Here is a 23,931-nt window from a genome sequence, read left to right as displayed (position 1 = left end):
TCCCAGGACCACCTGTCCTAGAGTCAGCTGGTCCCCCCCAGGCCGTCTCCTCTCATTCCTGCCTTGGGTTCTCTCCCCATTTAAATCCTGGGCAGCCTCCCTGGCCCAGCTCCAGAGCTGCCTTTCCATAAACCTTGTCTGACCATCTGGAGGCTTCTGGGTGCTCTCGGGTCGGTGGGGGCCGGGATGCCCACTACCATGCTTGTTGTTATATCACGTATGTGTTACCATATTAATCAGCATCCTATTTCTCTGTTACCTGCGGCCATAAATCAGTCAGCAGACACTTTGGGATGAACCAGAGGAGTCCACAGGGCCCCGGTGCTCAGCACCAGCCCCGAAGCACTGGGAGCTGACACCTGTTTCCTGTTGGGGTCAGATAATAAGCATCCCAAACACGAGGCTCCACCGCGAAGGGCCGGACGGCAACCGGGCGCACGGGGTTTGGCAGGCCGGCCCGGCCTTAGTGCGCGTGGCCACGGGCGCCCGTTGTCCTCACCCTCCGATCCGAAGGAGGCCCGGGGAGGGAGCCTGCACGGAGCGGGGCAAAAACCAGAGGCTCCGACATTTCCACTGAGCAGTCCTTTCATCTTGCTTTCCTCGGGAGGAGGGCACCTGGTGGGCCAGGAATTTCCAAAGAATAACAGGGACTTCACATATTTGGTCAGGAGCACACCTGGTTGTGCCGAATGCTTTGCAATAATAATTATGTCTGCGCACCTGCTCGTTGAAGTCAGCCAGACGTGCCCAGAGAGATTTATTCCTGATGTACCTGGAAATCTCCTTCCTACTCTCAGCGACTTGGAGAGTAAATACACAAGAAAAGTCGAGATGACTCTTAAAAAAACACCCCCCAAATCCCCTCGCTGCAGCTGTCTGCTTCTCAGCTTTGGCGGGCTGGGCCGGGGGCTGGGGCCGGGGGCTGGGGGACGTTCTAATAGCAGTTTGTTTGGGGCTCAGAGTGTGAGGGAAATGCAAATGACGGCGCTGGGAATAGGAGAGAGGCTGGGATTTTTCCTGTGGGAATCTCTTAATGTTTGGGGCCTTCAGAAAAATCGTTGGAAGGTAATCTTTCTGACATTTACATTCTTGAAGTGACAATTATTAATTGAAATCTGGGCTGTGGGGATGACGCCGCCATTTTGCTGGCCAAAATTTGAATGACTTTGCAAAATTTCCTCCGCTCTGCGACCGTGCTCCCCTGCCAAGCAGGGCCTTCTAATGGATATTGATAGCTCTTTCTAAGGGCAGCCGTTCCCACGTTCACTGCACATCGGGCCCTGTGCTCCCGGTCCCTGGACAGCTTTAGGATAGAGTGGGGGGGGGGAATGTGGAGGGGGTGCCGTGGGCGACCGGAGATGTGTGACCGCGCGCCATGTGTCTGTGTGCGAGAAGAACGTCTCCTCCTCCTTATGCAATCGAGGATTGATCAGCTTTCCGCTCAGGGAAAGGCCCTCTCGGAGCCGCCAAAAGAACGGGAATCTTGTGGCCTCCGACGCTAGCTGTGGGACCCTGGGTAGGCCCTTCACCCCACCTGCCTCGGTTTCCTCACCTGTACAATGAGCTGGAGAAGGAAATGGCCAAACCTACTGGGATCTTTGTTAAGAAACCCCCAGGTGGGGTCATGGAGAGTCAGCGCATCTGACGGAGACAGCAAATGCTTTGGGAGGGAGGGAGGGAGGCCCTAGCACCCGCCCTAACAACGGGAAAGGGTCTGGGGCTTCCGAGAGGTAAAGGCGGGACATGTGTGTACAGAGGTGCATGGGGGGGCAGCAGCAACCCATCAATAAGTGGACATTTATTAAGTGCCTACTGTGTGCCTGGTACCAGGAGGCACAAGCCAGTCCCTGCCCACAAGGAGCTTACAGTCTAATGGGGGACCAAGCTATACAGTGCCAACCACATGCAGGAGGAATAGGAAGTCATTAAGAGAGGGGAAGTGCTGGAATCAAGGCTGTGGGGGACTTCTTGGAGAAGGGGGACCTTAGTTGGATTGAAGAAGCCATTGGTCAGAGTGGAGGAAGGCGAGCCTTCCAGGCCCGGGGGATGACCAGAGGAAGGGTCTGCAGCTGGTATTTGCTCCTGCAGGCACAGGGAGCCAGCAGCCACTGGGGGCTGTTGATCGGGGGGCGATGTGGTCAAACCTGAGCTTTAGGAAGATCCCTTTGGGGCTGAGTGGAGGCCGAGCTGGAGCAGGGAGGCTGGAGGCCGGCCGGCTCCTCCAACTGTGAGGCAGTGAGGGTCTGCTCCAGGGCAGGGGGGACCCTTGTGAGGAGTGGGGAGACTTCCAGGATGACTGTGAGTTGGGAGCCCAAGGGGTGGGGAGGAGAATGGCACCCTGGACAGGCACGGGGAAGGTTTGGGGGCACCAGAGAGCAAGAGGGGAAAACTGGGCAGAAAACCTCGAGAGGCCATTAAAGGCCACCCAGAGCCTGTGGGGAAGATGCGTTATTGGGAAATGGAGGGGCTTGGTCAGCCCTGGTTAGAGCCAGGAAGGTCAAGGGGCAGGGAATCCAGGTGGGCAGCTTTCACGTAGTCCAGGTGAGATGGAAAGGAGAGCATGAGCCGAAGGGGGGGAGGGGGTCATGGCAGCCAAGCTGGCAAGGCCCAGAGGCTGATTGGATTTGTGGGGCGAGTGTGAATGAGGACGCAGGGAGGCCACAGGGTGACAAAACTGGAGGAAGGAAGGCGGGAGGTTGAACTGAGGTAGGAGGGAGTTGGAAATGCCTGGAGCCCGGAGACCTGCTGTCCTGGATGGGTGTCCCTGCAGGACTCGGTGCGACCGGGCTGCTTTTTGCACATGATCCTGGAGGCCACCGGACACCCTGAGCCACTTGGGGTAGAGGCTACGGTCAGAGCTTAGGAAGTCCAGTTTGATGGCTGACTGGGGGTGGAGGGTCAGTCCACATGACCCAGGCAGGTGTCCCCATTTTGGTACTAGTTCAGGGCTGTAAGCCCCCTGCCCGCTCTGGGCCTCAGTTTCCCCATCTGGGCAAAGGGGCTTCTCTGGACTTTTTGCTGCTCCCTCGGCCGGCAGACCTTTAGCTGGGGTGAGCCCATCCTTATGGGCAACTTTCCTGGAGGTGCCTGTTTGTGCCTGGGGCTTCTGTCCAGGCCCTTTGGAGCCCTCTTAGGTAAGGGCTGGGTTAGTAAGAAGGAGCGCTGAAGGGGTGTGGGGGCCAGGCATACTCCCTCCAGGTCACTCCAGAGCCCCTTTTTGTGGGCTAGGGGATGGCCGTTTTCCTCCTTCTAGAAACTAGTCATTTTCTTGAAAGCAGCACAGAATGATGTGCTTGTAGGCTGCCTCCTGTCAGGAGATGGGCAGGTGTCACCCGGGGCCCCTCGCCTCCTCCTCCTGAGGGCCCCCAGCACTTAAGCCAGGGGAAATGGCCGCTTGACTGAGACCCCCGAGGGACAATTGTTGCCACCAAAGGCCTCTTCCCGTTCAGACTCCACAAAGTGGGGCAAAGACAGGACATGTGGGGGAGGCAGGAGCACTCAGGGTCTGAGATGGACTGGTGCTCCAGGCTGAGCCCTGGGCTCAGAGCAGGCACAGCCCCCTGAGAAGAGGGAGCATACGAATGTCCTGGGGGGACCATCTCCAGATGGGGGGGCTTGGAACAAAGGGAGGATTGCTTTTCAGTAAGATGAGTTAAAGGCCCCCAGGATTCTGGGCTGCAGACTGGGCAGGAGCCTTAGAAATGACCTCACCCAACACCTGCCCATTTACTGATGAGGAACTGGATGCCCATAAAGTGGAGGGACTTGTCCAAATTCGAACCCGGAGCCTCCGGCCCCCTTCAGTGTTAATGCAGACACTTGTGAAACCCCAGAAAAGGGTCGTCACCTAATTAGTGGCTTGGGGGGTTTCTGGAAGTTCTTGGGCTGTGGGAGCTCTGTGAGGCAAGGGGCTGGCCTCGTGTGGGATCCGGAGGAGAAGGCCGGGCCCGAGTGCAATAGAGCATGTGTCGGCTGAGGTTTGTATCATAAACCTGCCTTACCAAGGGACGGGGGAGCACGGCTGAGGGCTCTGTGTCTCCCCTCCTCTTCCCTCCCCTCCCATCTCTCTCCCTCCCTTTAATTCATTCATCTTCCCTAAAGCTTTCCTCCTCTGAGCTAAAATAGCCCCAGTTCCTTCAGTTAACTCCTGAGCGTCTCATTACCTTCCTCTGGACAAGGTTCAGCTTATTGGTGTCCTTCCTAAAACTGCTCATTTGGAGCTAGGCCCCAAGAGCTCTCCAACTGTGCATCCCCTTTGATCCAGCAGTCTCACTCCCGGGCTTAGAGATCATAAATAAAGGAAAGGGGCCCACATGGGCCAACATGTTTGTGGCAGCCCTTTTGTGGTGGCAAGGAACTGGGAACTGAGTAAGTAAATGCCCGTCAGGTGGGGAACGGCTGAATAAGTCACAGTATATGAATATTATGGAATTATATCGTTCTGTGAGAAACGACTGGCAGGAGGATTTCAGAGAGGCCTGGAGAGTTGACAGGAACTGATGTTGAGGGAAGGGAGCAAAACCAGATCATTATACACAGCAACAGCAACATTATGTGATGATCAATTCTCAGGGACATGGCACTATTCACCAGTGAGGTGACTCAAGGCAATTCCAATAGACTTGGAATGAAGAGAGCCATACACATCCAGAGAGAGAACTGTGGAGACTAAGTGTAGATCGTAGCATGATATTTTCACCTTTTTGTTTGTTTTTTTTCTTTGTCATTTTTTCCCCTTTAGGTCTGATTTTTCTTGCATAACATGACAAATATGGAAATAGATTTAAAAGGTTTACATATATTGCACCTTTATCATATTGCTTGCTGCCTTGGAAAGGGAGAAAGTAACAGAGGAAGGGAGAAAAATCTGGGACACAAAGCTTTACAAAAATGAATGCTGAAAACTATTTTTATATGTATTTGGAAAAATGAAAAAAAATTTAATGTGACTGGTAAAACTGGATTCAACAGTCTAGATGGGATCTGACCAGGACAGAGTTTAGTGAGACTATCATTTCTTTATTTCCAGAAATCTATGCACCCTTCTTTTTTACATTTAATTTTTTTCTCAATTACATGTAGTTAAAAATTTTAACGTGTTTTTTTTTTAATTTTGAATTCCAAATTCTACTCCTTCCTCCTTTTCCTCCCCCTGTCCTGAGACAATAAGCAGTTTAATACAGGTTATACTTGTGCAGTCTTGCAGAATATATTTCCATATTAGTCATGTTGGGAAAGAAGACACAGATCCAAAAAAATCCAAAGAAAAGTAGAGTTGAAAAAAATCTGCTTCAGTCTGGATTCTGACTCCATCATTTCTTTCTCTGGAGGTGTATTCTTCACCATGAGCCCTTTGGAATTGTCTTAAATCGTTGTATTGCTAAGTCATTCACAGATTATCATTGTGTAATATTGCTGCTATCGTGTTCACCGTTCTCCTGGTCCTGCTTATTTGACTTCATATCAGTTCATGTGAGTCTTTCCAGGACTTTTTGAAAACCATCTGCTCATCATTTCTTAAAGCACAGTCATATACCACAACATGTTCAGCCATTCCCCAATTGATGGACATCCCCTCAGGTTCCAATCTTTGCCATCAAAAAAGAACGGCTCTAAATTTTTTATACATGTCCTTCCCTTCCCCCTCTCCTCCCACTCTTTGGGATATAGACCTGGTAGTGCCATTTCTGGATCAAAGGGTATGCACACTTTTATGGCCCTTTGAGCATAGTTCTAGATTGTCCTCCAGAATGATTGGATCAGTTCACAACTCCACCAGCAGTAAGTACATTACTGTTCCTCTTTTTCCATAACCTCTCCAGTACTTGTCGTTTTCCTTTTCTATCATATTAGCCAATCTGATAGGTGTGAGATGGTGTCTCAGAGTTGTTTTCATTTAAATTATGCCTCTCAAAGCATTAGGACATCACTCGTCACATCAGTTTGATTCATCCCTAAGCTTGGAGTTCATTAAGACTACGTCTCTCCCCCTCCCTCTCCTTGCAGATTAAGTGCTTTCTAGTCAGACTTCTTCTATCTATTTGTTTGTTTCCCAATGTAAAAAACATTTTTAACATATTTCCTTATAAATCATGTTGGGAGAGAAAAATCGGAACAAAAGGGATTTTCCACAAGAGGAAAAAACAAACAAACAAGAAAATAGTAAACAGAGCATGGGTTGATTTACATTCAGTCTCCTTATATCTTTTTCTGGATGCAGATGGCATTTTCTGTCCAAAGTCTATTGGGATTGCCTTGGATTACTGAACTGCTAAGAAGAACCAAGTCTTTCATAGTTGATCATCTATCTTGCTGTTACTGTATACAGTGTATTCTTGTTTTTGCTTGTTTCTCTTAGCATCATAGAAGAATAATACTCCATCACTTTCATATGCCATAATTTATTCATCATTCCCCAACTGATGGACCTCTTCTTATTTTCCAGTTCTTTGCCACCACAAAAGAGCTGCTGCAAACATTTTCATACATGGGGGTTCTTTCCCCTCCTTTTTGATTTCTTGGGATACAGACCCAGTAGTGAGACTGCTGGATCAAAGGGTATGCACAGTTTTATAATCCTTTGGGCATGGTTCCAAATTGCTCTCCAGAATAGTTGGATCATTTTACATCAACAATGCAACAATCCCAGTTTTCCCACTTTCCCTCCAGCATTTATCATTATCTTTTCCTGTCATCTTAGTCAAGCTGAGAAGTGTGAGGGGGTACCTCAGAGTTGTTTTAATTTGCATTTCTTTAATCAATAGTGATTTAGAGCATTTTTTCGTGTGTGTGACTGTAGATGGTTTTAATTTTTCATCTGAAATTCATATCCTTTTGGCCATTTATCAATTGGAGAATGACTTGTATTATTATACATTTAACACCATTCCTTATATATTTTAGAAATGAGGCCTTTACCAGCTCTCAAATTTTGTGATTCTGTGACAAAAGAAAAAAAAAAGAAAGAAATTCTCTTCCTTTATGAGAGGAGGACGCTTTAAGTAAATATGGACAAAAATAAAGATCTGATTTTGGTTTTTCTTTCTTGAAAAGGTAAGCGTGGATTTCTCTCCCTGTCATGGCTTGCCCCCCTCCTCCACCACAGTTTGTCCTCCGAGGAGCACAGTCAGCAGTAAATACTCTGCATTTCTCCTGTAGCAACAAGGCAGATGGTCCCCCACTGCTGTTCTCTGGGTAAGTGATATCTCTTAACTTCTGCTAATGGGAAAGCGTGGTCAATCTGAATTGTGCTCAGTGGTCAGCTTTTTCTGCTGGACAAACTTTTTAAAAGAAACTTTTTTTTGTTATTTTCTAACAAAAGTGTCAGTGAGTAGTGCTGCTTCTAACCCAGTTTGAGGAGTAAATAACAGTATTTGGCAATTAGCTTTTCAGTTGTGTGTAAAGAGCTGTTCCTGAAGTATTTGAACAGCACTTTGTTCACTTAAGTAGGATAAAAATTTGCCTTTTGCTCTGGATTTCATTTTACATTTTAGAGGCAGGGTCATGTGATCCTGGGCAAGACCCTTCCACCTTTCCCACCTCTATTTCCTTATCTGGAAATTGGAATTATGCTCCTTGCCCAGTCTTGCTAATTGGGTTATTGTGAGGCCGGCACCCTGCCCGTCTTGAAGCTCTGGGCTTTCTCAGGCCTGTAGGGATGGCCTGCAGGGGCCGACGGTCACTCACTGTTGCAGCACCTTTCTCAGAGGTGAGGGCAATATGGGGAAGCCATAACAGCAGGTCTCCTGCCCATCATCTGCCCCATGACATGGAGGCTGCCTGTTCCTGCACAATCGTAATCTGGAGAAATTATAAAGGGTTGGGGAGGGGGAGGGGAGCAGTCACACTTCCCGCGCCTGCTAAAGCAGCTTCAAATGTGTCATTTGACAGGTCACTCAGTGGGCTGGTACATGTCTGGAACCTGCAGACCCGAAGAGTGGACGCCACCCTGGATGGCCACGCGGGGCAGTCTGTGTATTGGGTGAAGACTCTAGGGGACCAGCACTTGCTCCTCAGGTAAGTCAAGGGGCTGAGCAGGAAGGAGTGTGGTGGTCTTCTTCATGTAAATCTCTCTAGACCTCTCTAAAATCCTCCTGCTAGTCGTTTCTTTTCTTTGTTTCTTTTTTTTTTTTTATAGTAACTTTTTATTGACAGAATCCATGCCAGGGTAATTTTTTTTACAACATTATCCCTTCTACTCACTTCTGTTCCGATTTTTTCCCTCCCACCCTCCACCCCCTCCCCTAGATGGCAAGCAGTCCTATATATGTTGAATATGTCGCAGTATATCCTAGATACAATGTATGTGTGCAGATCCAAACAGTTTTCTTGTTGCACAGGAAGAATTGGATTCAGAAGGTAGAAATAACGTGGGAAGAAAAACAAAAATGCAAACAGTTTACATTCATTTCCCAGTGTTCTTTCTTTGGGTGTAGCTGCTTCTATCCATCATTGATCAATTGAAACTGAATTAGGTCTCTTTGTCAAAGAAATCCACTTCCATCAGATTACATCTTCATACAGTATCGTTGTTGACCTATATAATGATCTCTTGGTTCTGCTCATTTCCCTTAGCATCAGTTCATGTAATTCTCTCCAAGTTTCTCTGTATTCATCTTGCTGGTAATTTCTTACAGAAGAATAATATTCCATAACATTCATATACCACAATTTACCCAACCATTCTCCAATTGATGGGCATCCATTCAGTTTCCAGCTTCTCTGCTAGTCGTTTCTTGCAGAACAATAATATTCCATCACATTCATGTACCAGAACTTATTCAGCCGTTCCCCAAATGAGGGGCAGACACTCAGTTTCCAGTTTCTTGCCACTACAAAAAGAACTGCTACAAACATTTTTGCACATGTGGGTCCTTTCCCCCCCTTTTTAATAATCTTTGGGATACAGGCCCAATAGAAACACTACCGGATCAAAAGGGATGCACAGTTTGATAGCCCTTTGAGTGTAGTTCCAAATTGCTCTCCAGAATTGATCAGTTTACAACTCCACCAACAATGTATTAGTGTACCAGTTTTCCCACATCCCCTCCATTATCTTTTCCTTCTTCTTAGCCAATCTGAGCCATGTGAAGTGGTAGGGTTGTGGTCTTCTTCTTCAACCTTGAAGAATAACATGCCTCAAAAATATGTTTCAAGCCTCATTCTCTGGTCATTCCTCTAAGGATGTGATCCAGCCAAATGGACTGTCTCTCTATTCCTCACACATAATATATATCTCCCACCGCTGGGCCTTTGCATTGGCTATCCTCAGTGTCCGGAATACCCTTCCTCTTCATCTCTACCTCAATTCATTAATTAAAAACTGGGGAGATGAATATGTCAAAGGAAACACTGACTAGTATCCAAAATTATTATGTATATAAAGATCCCTCCAAAGAAGAGAATATTTCCCTAACAATATAATCAGGACTTAAAGAAAAAACATGGATTTTCTACATAGACCACATAAATACTTAGAGAAATGAAGCAAGAGCTAAAAAAATAAAAATAAAAAATTTTAAGGGAAGACATTGAAGGAGAATGTAATATCTAAGAACAGAAATTGTTCAACTTTACCTAGAAAATGAACTCTCTGAAAACTAGAAAACTAAGAGAAATCAGTAATCTCTTGATGTAGAAGAAATATTTGATAATATTAAGAGAGTGGGGGAAGAGGGAAAGAGAGATAAAATATAAGATATTTGCTTTTAAAAAACCAAACAAACCAGTCCAGGCAAACAGATCAAGGAGAGAAAATTCAAGAATCATTGGGATCTCTGAAAATTTAAAAATTAAAAAAAAAAATTTTCAAAGCCCTGGAAATTATATGTCAAGATAATTGCCAATATTGTTATTGTTTGTCCATCATTCTCTAAGAAGATCATGACATCAGAGAGGTACTGAATATGCAAGTGAATTGGATCTTAGTGAGGGAGGGCTGTGCAGAGTCACTTTCTCCACCAGAGCTGCCTGGGTCCAGTGGCCTGATAGAGATCAGGGTGACTGGAGATGCCCCCAGATGCAGTGGGAGAGCTTGACCTTATTAAGCTAAGGTCTTTAATAGGTCTCAATTTGACTGAGGCGAGGTGCATTCAGTAATTGAGACTAAGTGTGAAAAGAGGCAAAAAAAAATGACACACATATATGTATACATATGCATATTAAATATGCATACATAGAATATGATTTATGTATGTATGTCTATATCTAGGAAGACCTTCTGAGTTTCTGACCAAAACAGAAACTTGCTATTTACATTCACTCTGAGCAATTAGTGCCCAGACAGTGACCAAGTGGGCCTTGACCTGGGACCTATTGTTGGTCAGTTGGTGAGAGCCAGAGTGATTTGGGTTTAAGAGATGGTCCTAATCCTTAAACCCCAAGGTATAGAAACCTCCCAGATCTATTAGAACCAGAAATCAAAATCAAAATAGAGTCTATTAATCGTCTTCTGGGGAAAAAAAAAAAGGAAAAGTCCCAGAATTACCATAACCAACATTCAGAACTTTGGAAGAAAAAATGCTACTGGCATGAAAAAGAAATAATACCAAAGAACCACAGTCAGGATGATACAAGACCTGACATCATCTACTTTAAATGAGAAGAGATCTTGGAATACAGTGATTTCCCCAAGGCAAAAGACAAAGGCTTGCAAGTGAGAATAATTTACTCTGCAAAGTTTGGCATCATCCTGTAGAGGATGAATTTTTAATGAAATAAAAGACTGATGAAAAGACAAGAACTGCTTAGAAATTTTGAGTTATAAATATGAGACTCAAGCTAAGACCACAAAGGTAAAACACTTTACAAAAATGATGTCATTTGATCTTTACAAATGAGCAAACAGGCAAACAAAGGAAGTCACAAGGCTAGGAAGAGCCTGACATAGGATTTGAACTTGGAACTTCCCATCTTCTCATCCGTGAGCTCAACTACTGAGAAGTTGGTCAGGAGAGCAGAGAGCCCAGGGTGACTTGAATCTGAGTATAAGCTACAACATTCACCATTAGGGGAGCCCGGAGTAGGGAGAAGAGGGGGCTCAGCAGCATCGGGGCTGCAGGACCTGAGCCATAGCCACTCTGACCGGCCCTCAGGTGGTGGCCGGTTACTGGGTAGAGAGCAAGTGTAAGTACCATTTATGTAATGCTTTAAAATTTGGAAAGTATGTTACAAATAAAATCATTTGTCTCTCATTTGTCCTCATAATGACCCTGGGAGGCAGGTACTATCATTATTTCCATTTTACAGAAATGGAAACTGAGTCAGGCAGCGGTGAGATGCCCTCCTTCCTCGGCTTCACTTCCTCACTTCTTCCAAGTTTCAGCTCAAATCCTACTTTCCAAGTCCTACCAAGTTCCTTTTAATGTACAGATATGAGTCTGGATACCCAAACCAGGAAGAGGCAAAATAGAGAAAGAAAATTATAGATCACTTCTTCTAATCAATATTGTAAAAAAAAAAAAATCTTAAAATATTAGCGAAGAGATTACAGTAATTCGTTGCGAAGATAATACATTCTATAATCAAATAGGATTTATACCAGGAAGGCAGAGCTAGTTCAATATAAGGACAACTATCAGAATAATTGCCCATATCAATAATGAAACTAACAGAAACCATATGATTTTCTCAATAGATGCAGAAAAGGCATTTGACAAAACACAATAATCCATTCATAATAAAAACATTAGAGAGCATAGGAATAAATGGAGTTTTCCTTAAAATGATCAGTAGCTCCTGTCTCCTTTCCTAGTTGGTCCCTGTGCCCTTTTCAAAGGTTTTGAAACCTTTTGTGTTTGAGGTGCAGCTGAATGACTCTTTACCTGCCCCAGATGCTCACCTGCCCATGGACCCTTGTGCTTCCTAGGAGGAGGAAGTGGCAAGTGTGGAGTCTCAGATTCTTTGAAAGATTAGACCTTTGGGAGCAAATATTTGGAAAGAGGTCACCCCTTCTGGGTGTGGCGGCTCTGCTGGCTGTGTGGCTGGAATGTGCATGCAGTGTGTTTGAAGGGCCATTGGCTGCAGGTCCCCATTGTCCAACACAAGTGGTGAGATGGAGGGCTGCTCAGAATGGGCACTTGGAGGGTGACTCAGTCCTCTCGGCATTTCTCAAGTGTTCTGAGCAGCACTTGGAATTTTTTAGGTGCAGTCAAATTGTTCTAAGAAATGTCTCTGGATATTGCGCTGCCTTCTAAGTTCATCACATCCCACTTGTTAGCAATCCCATGCTCTGAAAGTTGGGCCTCCTTTTTTTTATAATAGCTTTTTATTTTTCTAAATAAATGCATTCACCCTTGTAAAACCTTGTGTTCCACATTTTTCTCCCTCCCTTCCCTAAACACAAGTAATACAATATACATTAAATGTGTGCTTCTTCTAACATATTTCCACATTTATCATGTCGCACAAGAAAATCCAGCTCAAAAAGGAGAAAAAATGAGAGAAAAAACAAATAAGCAAAAAAAAAAAATTAAAATATGTTATGTTATGATCCACACTCTGTCCCCATAGTCCTCTCTCTGGATGTGAATATCTATTGGAATTGGCTTGAATCACCCCATTGTTGGAAAGAGCCACATCCATCAGAATTGATCATAAATAATCTTGTTGCTGTGTATAGTGACCTCCTGGTTCTGCTCACTTCGCTCAGCATCAGTTCACATAAGTCTCTCCAGCCTTTTCGGAAATCATCCTGCCGATCGTTTCTATCAGAACAAAAATATTACATTACATTCACATTACATACATTATTTTACTTTATTCAGCCATTCCCCAACTGATGGGCATCCATTCAGTTCCAGTTCCTTGCCACTACAAAAAGGGCCGCCATAAACATGTGGGTCCATTTCCCACTTTTATGATCTCTTTGGGATACAAACCCAGTACTGACCTTTGCTGGATTAAAGGGGTGCACACTTTGATAGCCCTTTGGGCCTACTTCCAAACTGCTCTCCAGAACGGTTGAATCAGTTCACAACTTTAAGGTTGGGCCTTTACAAGGAGAATATCCTGAGTTAGTGTTTATAAAGTCCCTGTGCAGTCAGTAACTGGAACCCCAATGGTCGCCTTCCCCGAATTAACATAAAACATGACAACTTAAAGGAACCAGTGGTCCCAGAGTCACGGAGCCCTCTTAGAGCTACCAAACGAGGCAGATGCCTGTGGGAGAGGCCGAAGGCTTGTTTAGTGGCTGGGCATCTCCATTAAAAGAGCTTGTTCTTTTTTCTCTTTCAGTTGGACAAGGGAGGTCTTAAGGGAGAGAAATAAATGTTTCTTAATTGAAAAAAGTTTAATAAAAAAAAATTAACTAGAGAACTGGTTCCGACATTCTCTGCAATCCCTTCTAGTCCCTAGAGTCTGTGAATCAGGATGAGAAAAATGAGTCACACAGAGGGAACGTGATCGACCAAGGTCATGCATAGATGAGGGGACCAACAAAACTGGGAAGCAAGCCTGGGTATTCTTTACAAGGATCAGTAATCCCATTTTATGGATGAGGAAATTAAGGCCCAGGAAGTTAAGTGTCAGAGCCCAACAGCCACTGCTTGGAGTCATCTCTTTGCAGTTAGAGGTCCCCACCCCCACCCAATAGACAGAGAACAAATCTCCTGAGCTCCAGGCCTTCAGCACCAATCCAGGCTCCTGACTGATCTTCTGACTGTCTTCTTACACTCGCGTGGCATCCTTATCTTAGAGGGAAACAGCAGTAGGCAGATGGTGGGAAGCTTCGGTTCTCAGTTTCTTGTTTACAATCAGAGTTGCTTTTTGTAGTGGCAAAAAGTGGAAACTGAGTAGATGCCCCTCATTGGAGAATGGCTGCATAAGTTAAGGTATACGAATATAATGGAATATTACTGTTCTATAAGAAAGCATCAGCAGGCTGATTTCAGAAAAGCCTGGAGAGACTGATGGGAACTTCTGCTGAGTGAAGTGAGAACCAAGAGAACCCTTTACACAGCCACAAGATTATGTAGTGATCAATTCTGATGGATGTGGCTTTTTCCAGCAATGAGGTGATTCAGGTCAATTCCCATACACTTGGGATGGAAAACGCCAATCACATCCAGAGAGAGAACTATGGAGACTGAATGTGGACCAAAGCAGAGAATTTTCACCTTCCTGTTTGTCTGTTTGTTTTCTTTCTCCTGGTTTTTCCCCTTGGTCTGATTTGTCTTGCTCAACATGACAAATACGGAAATATGTTTAAAAGGATTGCACATATTTAACGACATCAGATTACTTGCTGTCTTGGGGAGAGAGGGAGAAAAATTTGGAACACAAAGTCTTGCACAAATGAATGTTGAAAACTGCATATGTATTTGGAAAAAAATAAAATACCATTAAAAATTTTAAAATGAAATCAAATCAAATCAGGGAGTTGCTCCTCATGATGGTGAAGTAGTATTTTTCAAGACCTGCCCTTTGGTGACAGTGCAAAGGGATTTCCCTTACTGAGGACCTTTTATTTTTCCTCGTATGCAGTGATGCAGAGAAAAAGGAGGACAACCAGGACAATTTATGTGATGACAATATTGTAAATACAAATGGCTTGGAAAGATTTGGGAACTCTGATCAACATAATGAGCAGCCACAGTTCCAGACTTGTGATACCTTCAGACAGGGAGCTGATGGACTCACGGTGCAGATTTAAGTTTTTTAAGCACAGAGACATTTTTATGTAAAACAAATATCTTTGTTATCTATATCTCCTCCCACTTCCCACTCCCCCCCCCCAAAAAAAAAGCAAGAAAAAGAAAGAGGAAAAAAATATACTTCAGTTTGCCATTGAGCCCATCATGTCTCGATCTCAAGGCAGATAACATGTTCATCATGAGGCCTTTGGAATTCTGATTGGCCTTACGTTAACAGAATGGTTAAGTCCTTCACAATTGATTCCCATGCAGTGTTGTTGTTACTCCATTCTCACTTGCTTCTGCATCAGTTCAGGAGTCTTCCCAGGTTTTTCTGAAACCATCTCCCTCATCACTTCTTACAGCACAGTAGTATCCCATCACAGCCATTCTAGAGTTCATGGGCATCCCCTCAATTTCCACAGAAAGAGCTGCTGGAGATATTTTTGATCATATAAGTTCTTTTTGCCTTTGCCCTTATTAAGCAAATCTCAAAGCTTTTCCTTAACCAAAATTGGAATCCATTTGCCAACTGTGTGCCCTTTGGGCAATGACGCTTCCCTCTGAACCTCAGTTTCCTCATCTGAAAATGGGAATAATAATCCGTTTTTGTGAGAAACACACTGATGAGTGAAGTGGGCCCGACATCAGATTTGTGGCAGGATGTGCCCCCGAGATTTTAGAAACTCCTGAACCTTAAAGGCCCAGTTCCATGCTGGAGTACACTGTACTGTGAGTATCCTAGACTACACTAGACTGTATAATACTCTAGAATCCTATGCTAAAAATGAAAATATTTTCAAATTTTACAGCCAAGGACGAGACTTAAAGCTGTGCCTGTGGGACCTCGCGGAGGGCAGGAATGCTCCGGTGGATTCCCTGTCTCTGGACAGCGTAGGCTTTTGCAAAGGATCCGTCCTCTCTGAAGGGACCCAAGGAAGCTGGCTCCTGGCAGTGCCGGGGAAGGGCATGGATGAGGTAAGAATCTCAGACCTGTGACCTTGACATGAGGAAAGCTGGAATATTTGAGTTCTCTGTAGCCAGCCCAGAGCCCTCTGGCCTCCTCAGAACTTTGCTCATCAGATCCAGCTTTCAAAAGAAATTGTGAGTAGGAGGTACCCAGTAGAGGCCAGAAACACTCCTCTGTTTTCTGTTTAGTGTTCCTTAACCTCCATTTTCCACAAGTTTTAGGTTTGTGGCCTATTGATATCCCAGATTTTTTTTTTTTTTTTTTAATATGAACACTGCCTAGAATTGCATCTCCCCTCTGGCACTAAGTTTTTTTATCCCAAGTGTAAGACTTGACATTTATCCCTATAAAACTGCATCTTTTTAAGATTTGGCCCAATAATTATTCTAGTTTGTCACGGTCATTTTGGATTCTGACTTGGTCTTCTTGAGGGCTAAAGCTCTCTTTCCTAGGTTTATGTCACGTGTAGATTTACAAACATGCCCATTCATAACAAATCTCCAAAGCGCTCCCAGAGATCCCCTCGCATGGTGCCATTGAACCCTCCCTGGCTCCTGGGCTAAAATTGAGATCAGTGATGGTATAATCACGTGACTTGGGAGTTGGGCTCTGGCTTCATTCACTAGCTCCGAGGGGACGAACGGACCATCTAACTCCCTCTGTCTCAGTTTCCTTATCTCGAAAATACCCTTCGATCCCTCAAGACCACTGCTAGGTCCGGATCCCAGAAACATCCAAAAAGGGGGAAAGGACCTGTTTGTCCAAAAATATTCATGGCAGGTTTTGTGGCGACTAAGAATCGGAAATTGAAGGGCTGCCCATCAGTTGGGGGATGGTTGAACAAACTGTAGTATGTGATTGCAATAGAATATTGTTGTACTATAAAAAAGAACAAGTTGGGTGATTCAAAAAGACTTAGATGAACTGTGAAGTGAGCAGACCCAGGAGGACCTTATACATGATAACAGCGACGTCGTATGATGATCAGCTGTGAACGACTTAGCTCTTCTCAGCAACACAGTGACCTCGGACAATCCCAAAGGACCGATGCTGAAGCCCCTTCCCCGCCTCCAGAGAAGAAAGCGAGATTGATTGGTTGAGTCCAGACTGAAGCACACGGCTTCTTTGCCTTCCCTCCATTTTTTCCTTTTAGTCATCTTGTACCAAATAGGGAAGAGTTTTACATAATTGTCATTGTACAGCCTGTATCTGATTGCTGACTGTCTTAGGAGAAGGGGCCAGGGGGAGGAAGGCACGGAAATGGGGCTGGTGCCTGCCGGGAGTACCTTCCTAAAGGCTCTTTGGGAGACTTAGAAAAGGATGATCCGTGCAAGAGGCTCCTCGCCCTTGTAGCTCTTTATGAGCCTCTGCTCTGAGCATTCACTCCCCTTCTCCCCCCCCGCCCCCCTCCCCCGTGTTCAGTGCACATAGAAACAGTCGCAGGAGTTATTCTTTCCCTAACGTCGGGGGCTATTGCAGCGCTTAAAATGCTTTTTGTGGTGGTTTTTCTTGTTAAATGTCTGCAGCATTCTGCTGATCTCCCAGACTGGTAACGCCATCCAAAAGGGACATGAATCATACTGTCCAGCACCAAAGTGACCTGCCCAAGGTTATTCAACAAGCTAAGTGTCAGAGCCAGCTCTCCATCCCATCTCTTTGCAGCTACACCCCGCTCCATGTAGTCTCGTTGTTCTCCTGAGCTACAGGCCAGGCACATAGTAGGCACTTGATAAATGTTTGTGCACCAAGTCAGTCTGACATGACCTGTGCTTGAGGAAGCCAGGCTGGTGAGAGCTGCTGCCTGGCCTGAAGCTTTCCAGCCATCCCGGGAAAACTATCTTAGGGAACGCCAGAGGTCCTCGGATGTTCTTCCCGGGGCACTATTCTCATCTTCCTCTGAAAATCAGGATGTTTGCATTTCGCCGCTCTCTTTCACTCTACAGATTCTTTAACTTCAGAAAGTGGGGGGAGGGCAATAATAACTGGGTTAATCGGGAAGGATCTCACATAGGAGATGGACCTCAGGAGCTTCCATTGTGTCCGTCCCTCCTGTGACACTGTGGCTCTTCCCTTGCCCAGAAACGAGTGCACCATGGTGCCCTCCCCCCATCGCCATCCCATTGTCCCCCTCCGCTTCCTAGGGCCCATTTGTGGGGTCCTTCGCTACTAGCCTTCTTGCCCCTTCAGAGCAGGGACTTATTGCGTAGCACACAGTAAGAGCTTAATAAATGCTTCCTCGTCAACTTCATTTGAGATCTGTTGGCTGATAACCCAGCACGGTTTTCCCACTAGGGCACACCACTGTTGGGGCCCCATTCTTCCTCCTGAGGGGCCAGCAGGGCCCAGCTTGCAATGTTCCGGGGCCTGGGACGGTCACCCCCTTGTTGGTGGGAGAAAGGAGCGTCTGGAGGACTTTTCCATCCAGTTGTTGGGAGCAGACACTGGGCGCCGCGGGCCACCTTGCCCAAGGTTTGCCAGCCAGGGGGACTCCTTCTGGCCTTGGCCCCTGCCCTGAGCCTCTCGCAGTGGTGAACACCCTTGGGAGCGACGGAGGGAGGGTAGAGGGAGGAAGCGGAAGCTCTGGAGAGGCTGCTCGGTCTGTTATTCCATTTTCAAAACTGCAGATGAAGCAAGATCTGGGAGGAGGATGCGGATGGGACCAGCGATCAGTCCCTGAACAGTTATGTCACTTGTGTCTTTCAAGGAACCCTGTGTGGGTCTGACACCCGTGTGGAGGCCCGTCATTGAAGGGGAGCCTTTAAGGCGGCCATTATCCCTGATCCCTCCAAAGCATTTTTATACCAAACAAAGGGTCTGGTCCTGCCCTCTGCCAGCTGAGCGATGGCACGGAGCCCGCCCAGCCCCTTCCGCGTCCCTGTCCAGGTGCAAGTTGTGCTTATAAAAGTTGTGCATGGATGGGAAGTGGGCCCCAGGTGGGTGTTCCCTCCAGCACCTTCCTCATCGGTAGAAGTTAAACCTGGGATTTCTTCCCCACGTTTGCTTCTTCATGGCTCCGCCTTCTCAGCTGTGTCATTTCTGTGGGCAGCCAGTCCGGTCCGGCACTTCTCCCCTCTTGGCTTTCTCCTGGGTCTACTGGTAGCATCCAGTGTGGGGGCTCCGCCATCCCGGACAGCGAAATGTACACAGGGCTCCGGCTCCGACCCAGATTGGCCGTCTCCCTTCTATCTGTGGTCCGCCTTCCAGCTCTATCTCTGAGTGCGATAGCGGTGCTGGCTCCGGTCCCTGGCTGAGCTTCCTTTGAGCTTGGCTTCAGGAGGACAGATAGCTCACGAGCTTCCGCCATGCTGTGCTGAAGGGATTTGCAAACAAGTTTATATTACACCCCGGTGTTGCTCTTGGCCTCCGGGTCTCTGTGACTGGCAAGGAGACTGTTTTTTAACAAAGGAACTTCTCGGGCACCTGTTATGGTGACTGCTTTGCATCGGTGAGGGACTTCCTCATTGCTGCAGTCTCATGTTTTATTGGGGGTTAGGGGTGGGGGTGCTCGCCTGTCCAAGACCTTCCGATTTCTCTCTGAGTCTCACGTCAAGGCCCTAGGCCTCCATGTGCTCCTGCAGCCTCTCTCATTCCTGACTTAGAACATGGTTTTATGGCGTCCTCTTCCCTGCTGACTCTGGTAATCCCTCCCTTGTTGCGAAGTACAGTTATGCAAAGCAAAGCAACCTATCTACCTTGTCTGACAACTTTGTTCGCCACCTCCATCCCCCTGGGGAGGGGGAAGGGCACCTCACCATCCTAGGCAACATTTTCCAGCCTGGATTTTGCCATCCTTGCTTGCGTCCGCCAGAGCCTGAGAACACACGTGGGAGTGTGCTTGTCTTACCGAGTCCTGAGGTGACTCTCCCTTCCTCGGTGACAAATGGAGGCGCGTTAACTGCAAGAGCTTTCCCGGTGGCCGTTTTACAGGTGCGAGGTGCCCCCGGGGTCCAACCTGTGATGGCACTTTGGCCGTTGCAGGCACCCACTCTGCCTTTCTTTACCTCTCCAGTGAAAACTGGGAGCCGGTCTCCATCCAGCCGCTGCTTCCTTTGATCTATAACAAGCTTTCCAAGCTCTGGAGACTCAGCCCCTCCAGTAGGGTGTCCCCTAATTGGCACATTGGGAGCACCAGCTGCTAAGCTTATATTTCTAGATGTTCTGAAAACTGGGGTCCAGAGGCCCCTGAGCCCCTCTTTTCCCCCTCTGCCTCCTCTGGGACCTAAGAAGGGCCTCCCACCCCCCGTCAGGTTTGGTGACTTGGGGGTTCTCGATGACTTTAGGGAGAACTGATAGTTTAGAAGCCGGCTTTCTGAAGAAACAGAAATAGAGACTCCCCTAGGGAGCGAGTCCCCAGAGGAGGACAGGCGCAAGTCCAGGTGAGAAGCGGGGATGGCTGGGGACGCAGAAGCTTTATGTTTAGCAGCAACAACTCCCTTCTGGGCTCAGAAAGTCTCCTTCCCGCTTGTCCGTCGGCTGTGGGATTTAAAAACGAGCCAGGTCTTCGAGCTCCTGACGTGAGCAGCAGCTCTGGGAGAAGGGAGACGGCAGGCCCCATCAATTCCCCTAAGATTTTGTATGATGTAGGCCCTCCGAAGGGACAGGTTCTGCAAGAGCTCACACATCGGCGGCTTATAATGAACACGAAGGCTTCAGATGTGTTTACACTTGGCTTCTTCCCAAGAAGAATAATTTTGTCTTAAAGCAGGTTCGGTTCATAAATAATGAGATAGGAACAGGCATTTATTTGTTCGTGATTGCATTTAAATCACCAATTACGAACTGCACACATTCTTCTTGCCAATTTGCCAAAAACATGTTAAAAGCCTTATTAATGTGAAAAAGAAAAAAAGGGTGTGCTTCTTCCGGGCCTGCTCCAGCCACCCATGAACACGAGGAACCCCAGGCAAGAGCAAAAATCTTTTTCCTATTAAGCAAAACCAACATAAACACATAGAGCGGAGGCTTAAGTCACAGTTGTCAGACTTAGTGAAACGGGATTTGGTTCTGAGGTTTGGTGGCCAGCGCTCCTTCCTGCCACGGCCTCCCGCTCCCTCCTATGGAAGCCTCGGTTGGCCTTTGGAAGGGAGTCCAGGAAGTGACCAGGTGGCACTGGCTGGGCTGGGCTTGCAGCTTCCCTGCTCGGGATAGCGATAACCCGCGTTTCCAGTGCTTGGAGGTCTCCAAAGTGTTTGCCTCACGTCCCTGGGAGATCACTAGGACACTGATTCTTAGACCGGTTTTACTGACGCATTCTGAGGTGCAAAGCGGGACTTGTCTGGAATCTTCCAATTCCTGGGCTGCCACAGGCCCCTCTTCCTGGGAGTGTTCCAGAGCACAAGAGGGTGCAGAGGTTCAGGCTGCTCTTGGCCAACACGCTTTTGTTTTTCTATTTATTTTATTGGTCTGTATTTATTTTCATGGTTTTTTTCTCTATTTAAGTTTTTCTTTTATATTTTATATATTGATATTATATATGTACTATGTATGATTCATGTGTTTTCTCTATTATACATAACATTTTTTAGTATATTAGTCAGATTGTTTAGTGTCTTTTGCTTTTTCTTCCTCATTTCTGAATGTATCTACCTGTATTCCTGCGTCCCACAGCCAGCCAACCTGTAGATCAAAGATTTTAAAAGGAGAGGGAAAAGCAGTCATATTTCATATTTAAATTTCATATTTAAAAGGAGAGAACAAAGTAGTAATACTGATAATACCACCTGGCACTTATCAAGTGCCCTAAGGTTTCCAAAGCTCCTTCTAGCACTGTTTCTGACAGTATGTGGCCCCCATAGGGCCCCGCCTCCTCAAGGTGCCAGATTGGGGTGACGTCCCTTTGAGTGGTGGTCACTGCATTTGTGCTTCTGGAGGCGGCTCGGATTGTCTCCTGGTTACCCCTCCTCTTCTCTGGATAAGTTCGTGTCGAGTCTTTCTCTTCATTCCTAATTAGTGCTTCTCCCCATCCTTCCCTGGTTACTTCCCGTAGCACTAATCCCTCGTGGGTCCCTCTCTCAGTGACCGCACCACCCCCTCCTTCGTGGGCTCCTTTCGCCCTGAAGGTCCGGTGCCCCAGCTGGACGGCGGCCCACCCGCCCAGCCCCCGGCCCGTTGCTTCCCCTTGCAGCTCCGGGCCGAGCCCTCGGAGGGTGCATTCCTGCCATTCCCAGACATGCACAGGCCTCCTCTCGGGCTCAGACCGGACTCGCTCCTCGCTGCTTCCTTTGCGAATCCTCCTTTTCCTGGAAGAGCCTCTGACTTTGGGGTGTTTGTGTTCCGCCCCCTCCCCTCAGGGAAGCACGAGTCCTCCAGAGAGGAATCTGCATCCCTTTTAGTCTCCACATCACAGGACCCCAGAGTTGGAGCTGGCAGGGACCGTGGAGGCCATTGAGTCTGATCCCTAGATTGTAGGGAGAGGAAACAGGGATCTCTAGAAATAAAATGGCTTGCCAGGGGTCCCACAGGCCATGAGTCTCTCTTATTCCCAGCTTAGGAATTGCTCAGGCCTCGAAGCCCCCAGGCTTACTCTCTGCCTCCTGGGCCATCGCCCACCTCCAGCCCCTCCCCGCTTTCTCCAGGGGGACCGGTGGTCTTCCAGTCGCCAGCTGGGGGAGTGGGAAGCCTGTGGTTTCTCCTCCATCTGGTCTCTTCCCTGGCAATGCCTCCCATTTCTGTACCTGCTCAGACTGCATCCCCTTGGCTGCGCCTTTGCCGGCGCCTCCTGGCTTCCCATCACCCTGAGAACAACGTTTGGGCGCCCTCACCCAGCATCCCTGCCCCTCTCTGGGCCCAGTCTGGCCCTGTTCCACCCCACGCCCATGAAGCCTCTGTGGGGACCTCGAGTTGGGGCACAGATCTCCTCCTCCCACCAAGTGTCTGTCCCCAAACCATTCAGAGGGATTAGAAAAGGCTTGGGGTGAGAAAGAAAGGAGCAGTGGGCGTGTCCGGCATGGGACGGGGAGTCGTGGAGGAGAAGGCCGGAAAGACAGGGTACAACAAGATGGAGAGGGCCTCAAATGCCAGGTTAAGGCCACTCAGACACAGTGTCCTTTCCCCTCCACTCCTCCTCCAGCACCCCTAGGTGCTCTCCTGATGGCGTAGCCTCCCTGGACACTTTCAGGCCACAGAAAGTCAGCAGCCATGTATTAAGTACGTACTGTGTGCCGGGCACTGTGTCAGGCACACCCACAGAAAGGCAGAGGAGATTGCTGACTGATGGCAGAGATACCATGCGAACGGCTGTATGGACACAGGACACCCCGAGACAGCCGGAGAGGAAAGTTGCCCGTGTGAGCAGAGCGGGAAAGGTTTCGTGCCGCAGGTGGGGACTGACCCGGACGTCAGGCAAGCCGGAGGAGGAGGGAGCACGGTCCGGACAGGGGGAGCCAGGATGCAGGATGAGCCAGGACCCCCCATTACAGATGCAGAACTGGCTGTAGAGGAGGAGAGCCTGCAGGTTGCAGGGGTTCGAGTTGGGAAGGGCTCTGAGGGCCAACGGAGGATCTTCTGTCCGATCCCGGAGGCTTGAGAGCCCCCAGAGCTCCCAACGCCCTCCAAGAAGGCTGAGTGGAGGATGGCCCAGAGGAAGAGAGAGAAGAGACCGAGCAGGCCTGAGATGGAGACGGCCTGCATCGAGTGTGGGCAGTATCCAGGGAGATGGGCACATTCGACAGGAGGCACCAAGCTTGGGCACCCGATGGGACCACAAGCAGCGACAGGACATCAGTAGTGGCCCCTGAGCTGTAACTGAGGAACCAGAGACCAGGACGGTCACAGGGAAATGAGGGAGGGGAAGAGTTTGGGGAAATGGGGGGCTCAGTTCTGAGTTTAGGATGTCTGTGAGAAGCCAGACTGGAGTGAGGAGGGAGGTTCAGGCTACACTGTCACTCCTCCAAGACCCACTGGTCCCCCAGGGCCCACAGAATACGCTGGGCTCCCCACTGCCACTTCCAGACTCTCAACCTCCATCACTCCTCTCAATCGATATCTCCGGCCCAATCAGAATCCAACAGCGGTTTCTGGAGCCCTCCAGGACATTCTCTTCCTTCCTCAGTAAAAACAATTTTCATCATTCATTTTTTAAAATGTTGAATTCCAAATTCTCTCCTTTTCCCCTCCCTGAGACAGGAAGCAAATTGATGCAGGTCATATGTGTGTAGTCACACAAAACATAGCCATGTTACTCATGTAATAAAAGAAAACAGCTCCCCCCCCAAAAAAAAAAAAACATAAAACATGAGAACTAGCATGCTTTGCTCGGCATCCAGACTCCAGTTCCTTCTCAGCATTTTCCATCACGATTCCTTTGCAATTGTCTCAGAGCACTGGGGTGCT

At 47.5% G+C, this 23,931-nt stretch overlaps 1 protein-coding gene across 1 annotated transcript in view; it reads left to right on the top strand.

Moving 5' to 3' along the window:
• Positions 1–23,931, top strand: part of GNB1L (G protein subunit beta 1 like) — a 124,338-nt gene that overhangs the window by 73,494 nt on the left and 26,913 nt on the right. Inside the window, exons 3-5 of the mRNA XM_023505348.2 lie at positions 7,054–7,194; positions 7,891–8,016; positions 15,443–15,608. Of these exons, the coding sequence (XP_023361116.1) occupies positions 7,079–7,194; positions 7,891–8,016; positions 15,443–15,608 (408 nt within the window). The 5' untranslated portion in view covers positions 7,054–7,078. The remainder of the gene's footprint in view (positions 1–7,053; positions 7,195–7,890; positions 8,017–15,442; positions 15,609–23,931) is intronic.

Source organism: Sarcophilus harrisii, chromosome 1 (assembly GCF_902635505.1).
Source record: "Sarcophilus harrisii chromosome 1, mSarHar1.11, whole genome shotgun sequence".
Taxonomy (NCBI): Eukaryota; Metazoa; Chordata; class Mammalia; order Dasyuromorphia; family Dasyuridae; genus Sarcophilus; species Sarcophilus harrisii.
The sequence above is the reverse complement of the archived record's forward strand: the minus strand, read 5'-3'. Positions and strand labels throughout refer to the sequence as shown.